General features: G+C 47.4%; 1 protein-coding gene across 1 annotated transcript; it reads left to right on the forward strand.

Annotated features, from left to right (window-relative positions):
* The first annotated feature begins 517 nt into the window (after positions 1–517).
* Positions 518–1,501, forward strand: LOC119424637 (hydroxycarboxylic acid receptor 2-like). The gene has a single exon (XM_037692124.1). It carries the CDS (start codon positions 518–520, stop codon positions 1,499–1,501), a length of 984 nt encoding a protein of 327 aa, XP_037548052.1.
* The last annotated feature ends 3,733 nt before the right edge of the window (positions 1,502–5,234 follow it).

Below are 5,234 nucleotides of genomic sequence, written 5' to 3' on the forward strand. Positions count from 1 at the left end.
AACGTTTGCTGAAACTGTGGAACGAGCTACGGAAGATAAAACGATCTCGGAAACATTCATTAAACTTGACAGGAGCTGCTCTCAAATCCCCGCCACACCTCTGGAACATCTCGAAGGTGAAACGGGTCAAGTGGAAGTGTTTCGGCTGTGTGTTCCCGTGTTTTCTTCAGGGTTCTGGTTTGTCGTCAGCTCTTTATGATCCTCACCGTGTTTCCTTTGCAGCCCTTTCCGGTCCCATGAGCCTCCCTGGTCTAAGCATTTGATAATGAAGGTGCTGTCCCCAGACGGATCACATTTACGTTTGTTACCATGCTCCTTTGGGTCAGCCCCCCCACAGATAACATTTGTTACCATGCTCCTTTGGGTCAGCCCCCCCACAGATAACGCGGGGCTCAGATGCTCGGTCCACTTCTCCGTTTGTTTGTCCGTGCAGCTTTAGCAGAGAGCAAACATCGTTCCCTTTGCTGCGGCTGTAAACTTTTATTGACTCGTCTCTGCGTCACCGTTGCATCTGAAGATGAATCTCTCGGACAGTTGCTGCGCTTTTAAGTCTCCCATCCTGGACCAGGTTTTGCCTCCAGTACTGATCCTGGAGTTCATGTTCGGGCTGATGGGGAACTTCGTGGCGCTGTGGATGTTCGTCTTTCACATGGACACTTGGAAGCCCAGCGCAGTGTACCTGACTCACCTGGCCGTGGCCGACTCCGTCGTCCTGTTCTGTTTGCCGTTCAGGGCAGATTACTACAGACGGGGGAAGAACTGGATCTACGGCGATGCACCGTGTCGCATCCTCCTCTTTATGCTGGCAGCCAACCGTGCAGCCGGGATCTTCTTCCTCACGGCTGTTGCTGTCGACCGCTATTTGAAGATCGTCCACCCGCTGAACTGCCTCAGCCGCCTGGGCCTGGGCTACGCCCTGTGGGTGTCCCTCGGCCTTTGGGCTCTGATCTTCCTCGCGACTGGATACCTTCTTGCCGATGAGCACTTCTTCTACAGCAGCAACCGTACTCAGTGTGAAAGCTTCAACATCTGCATGAGCTTCACTCCTTTTTCCACCTGGCACAACGCTTTCTATGTCATCCAGTTTTTGCTGCCCGCCGCCATCGTGGCCTTTTGCACCGTCAGGATCAGCTGGCAGCTCAGAAACCGGACCCTGGACAAAAAGGGCAAAGTCAAACGTGCCGTTCGGTTCGTGCTGGCCGTGGCTCTGATCTTCATCACCTGCTTTCTTCCCAGCACCATGTCGCGCATCGCCGTGTGGATCCTGAAGGTTTGGCACAACGAGTGCCGGTATTTTGAGGAGGCCAACCTGGCGTTTTACACTTCGGTGTGTTTCACCTATTTCAACAGCGTCCTCAACCCCGTGGTGTATTACTTTTCAAGTCCGGCCTTCAGCGGCACCTTCAGAAAGGTGCTGAACAAACTGCTGAGAAGAAGTGAGGAAACTGATCCTTCGGAGGGGAACGAGGACATTTCCACCGTGGACAGAGCAAGGATCTAAAACCAGGTGATTCAATGAAAGCCTGAAGACGTTGGTTACAACAGAAATATGTTCTGGATAAAAGGAGATCCCCTCTTGTCTTGGGTTTCTCTTGCGTTGCTTCAAGACTTCTTAGGCTGCTGCTTGGATTAGTTGCATCAATAAAAGATCAAGGTAAACAAGAAGAGTCATTTCTTGTGGTAAAGTAATTCTTAGAATATTTGTATTTCTTGCTCTATGAATCAGTCACAGCACAAAGAATGAAGTTTGGAGGATGACAGATGTTACTGATCAAACGGCACGTCGAGCTTTGTGTCCACTGTCACAGGCTGAAGACAACTGGAAATCCTGTCCGTCCGTGCACGTTGTGAGCACGAGAACTTGAAAAATATGTGAATTGGGTCGCCAAGTCAAAATCATGTTTATATAAATGTGTGTGTAAAGTGAACACCCCTATGATTTGAGAGAACCATGTGTTCTAGTTTTTATATTGTTTAAAAGTATATGACAAAGTGAAATCAGGTCCTCTGGACGGACAAGCCTGTACGATCCTGGGCCTCCTCCAGGTGTCCTCCAGGTGTCCTCCATGTGTCCTCCAGGTGTCCTCCATGTGCCCTTCATGTGTAACCTGTAGGTAGAAAAGAGACGTCCTTTTCAGGGACACCACCAAGTCATTGGTTCAGGTATGTTGAAGACACCTGGGTTAAAATTAAATTTCAGGAAGTCCATCATTTTAGGAATTTTTGTGTGAAATCTTTTTATCTGTTGCTGCTGATACACTGGAATTTCCCATCCGTGGGATAATAACGGCTGTTTCTATTCTATTCATTTCAATTAAATTCAATTTAAAAATACTTTATTAATCCCAGAGGGAAATTATTTGTTGTTGTAACTCGTTATCCTCATTTCATTAAGAGATGTTAAAGATGCTGTAGACAGGAAGGATCTCTTGTAAAGGTCCATCCCACAGTGGATCCTAAGAAACTGGCTGCAGATGCTGTCCGATCCGTCCACCCAGACTCGGCTGACCTCTCAGTTCCCCCGGGCTGTAGGACCGTCTGAATACTGGGCAGAACTCCTCCCAGAGCGATGGCCACTCCTCCCAGCAGTCTGCCGAGCTCCTCGTCGCTGTGGACAGCCAACTGTAGGTGCTGAGGGACGATCCTGTCCTTCTGCTGCCATGAGCCGTGTTTCCTGCTAGTTCCAGGATCTCAGTGGTCAGGCACTCGAGCACAGCTGGCAGGTAGATGAGAATGCATCCACAGAACATCCTTTTCAACTCATTTGAGATTTGGGGCTGTAGTTGAGATATTATTTGAGCTTTTGAGATGTTGATCAGCTGCTGCTGTTGTAGAAAACTGCCTTGTTGCCATGGTTACGCATCATAACAAATGTCCAAAACTAAAAAAGTTTCAGTAAAAATCCTTCCAGCTGCTCAGCATCTGATACCAGAGGAAACAAACATCCAAAACATGTGATTTACATCCAGAAAAAGAGGAATTAAAGTTTCCAAAAGCAAAATCTCAGAATTAAAGTAACAGAGCTGCTCCAACATGCAGCCACCTGGAGCGGAGCTGTTCTGGAACAAACACACATTTCACTGGTCACATCAACTCTGTGGATAAACAGGCTCTAGAGCAATGTGGATATCCTAACTGGGCCTTCCTGAAAGAAGAAACCCAAACAGGACTCCAGTCAGCCATCAGGTGAAAAGGAGGAACCCAGACCCAGACCAGTGGTCATTCCAGATGTTGAGGGAGTATCAGAGAAACTGAGACGTTTATTTTCTAAACATAACGTCCCAGTGGCTTTTAAACCCCAAAATACATTAAAGACTGGTTCATCCCAAAGATCCAGTCCCCCGGCACAAACAGAGTAATGTTGTGTATGCTGTTCAGTGTCAGGAGGGTGATCAGTCTTACATCGGGGAAACTAAACAGCCACTGGCCAAAAGGATGGACCAGCACAGAAGATCAACATCATCAGGCCAGGACTCTGAGGTCTACACTCATCTCCAGGCCAGAGGTCACTCTTTCAGGGATGAAGATGTTCACATCCTGGACAGAGAGGAACGATGGTTTGAGAGAGGAGTAAAGGAGGCCATCTTTGTGAAAAGAAACCGTCCATCATTAAACAGGGGTGGAGCCTCCAGGTTCAACTGTCCCCCTCTTACAATGCTGTGATTGCTAGTATCACTCAGCCCTCTGTGAACAGTAAACAGCCATCAGGTGCTAATGATCCATTGTTAGGCTGATGGTCCTTCTTGAGCATGTGATCAGCTGGTTCTGGTTGTCAGCAGCAAACTGGTTGATCCACTCTGAGAAGGTGCTATTTAAGAGACTGAGCTGAAAACAGCACCTCAGACTGAGGAAGTCCTCAGGATGAGAGACGGAACGTTGCAACAATTTTATATTTTTATGTGAATCCATCTAAAGGACCTGACTTAACTTGGTTAAGAGTTTTCCATCTGGATTATTGAGCAGCACCAGGATGTTTTCCATTGAACTAATTCTGTCATTCAAAATAAAAGGCTTCAATAAACATTGTATGATTATTTCATATTTTTTCCAGGTTTTGTGCCCTTGTTGACATTTTAAAACCAGTCACTGACCTGTACTGAAGTTTATCAAGAGACTTAACAAACCTTTAAAAGCACATTAATCAGCCTTTCGGCTGATTAGTCTTCAGTTAAAGACTCCCCCTCACCATACTCCACATAATTATCATAAAAACACCACGTATTTGTGTTTCTGTGACAATACAATTTACAAAACGTCACGTTACTCTAAAAGTTAACCTTTAACTCGTGCTGTGCGGTAACTTTCATTACAACTCCTGCGTCCGCTCGGAACTTCGGATGTACGAGCTTTCGTTTTTGTCCCTGAACGCAGCACGGATTCCCAGGGTGACGTCACACCGTGGGAGTCGGGGCTGGGCAGGGAAACAGGAGCGGCGTGAAAAAAACGCGTAACGGTGCACCTTTCCACGCCAGTCCTCCGTGAGACGACCCCCTCAAAGTGAACGCGTAAGCAGCGACTGTTTATCGGCGTGGCTGCGGGTTTCATCCCGGTGTAACTCAAACAGCGCCAGGCGGCTGCTCGGTGCTAGCTAGCTAGCTGTTAGCAGCGATTCAGGACGTGAAGCAAGACGGCTCGACATGTTTGTGAGAGTTTCATCCAGAGGAGCTGGACACGGTACAGTAAGAAGCACGAGGAGTTGAAGAGGACTGTGTTTTACATCAGAGGCTGATGGAGTCACACACAAACAAACTCCCCGGCGCGTGCTCGTCTGGTCCTCCCAGGGCTGACAGCTGCAGGTGCGCTTGTTGTGGTGTTTCAAATGCCCCGGCTGGGCGGTGACCCCTGCTGTGTTTCAGCAACAATCGACCCACAAACTGCTTTACTGTACCGGCTCTACACAAGTTACTGAGGGCCATATCATCTTTTGTTTGGTGTGCATTACATGCACAGTCCTACATGAGTTGGACCTGATCAGTTTTCTGTTCTGTGCCCTGAGATGACTTCTCTTGTGACTTGGTGCTATTTAAATAAACTGAGTTGAAGTTGAATGACTAGAGACTGTCATGGTACAGGAAGTAGTCGGTACCAGTTCTTCTATCTCATCCATGCATTATTGTGTTCCATTTGAGTTGAAGTGGATTCTTACAAAGACTTGGGGGGTCCAGTTGATGTTCATCTGTCTTTTAAGTCTCATGTAGAAAACTTGGTAAAGAAACTGGAAGTTAAACTGGGTT

The sequence above is a fragment of the Nematolebias whitei genome, chromosome 18 (assembly GCF_014905685.2).
Source record: "Nematolebias whitei isolate Nwh7 chromosome 18, NemWhi1, whole genome shotgun sequence".
In the NCBI taxonomy this organism is placed as follows: domain Eukaryota; kingdom Metazoa; phylum Chordata; class Actinopteri; order Cyprinodontiformes; family Rivulidae; genus Nematolebias; species Nematolebias whitei.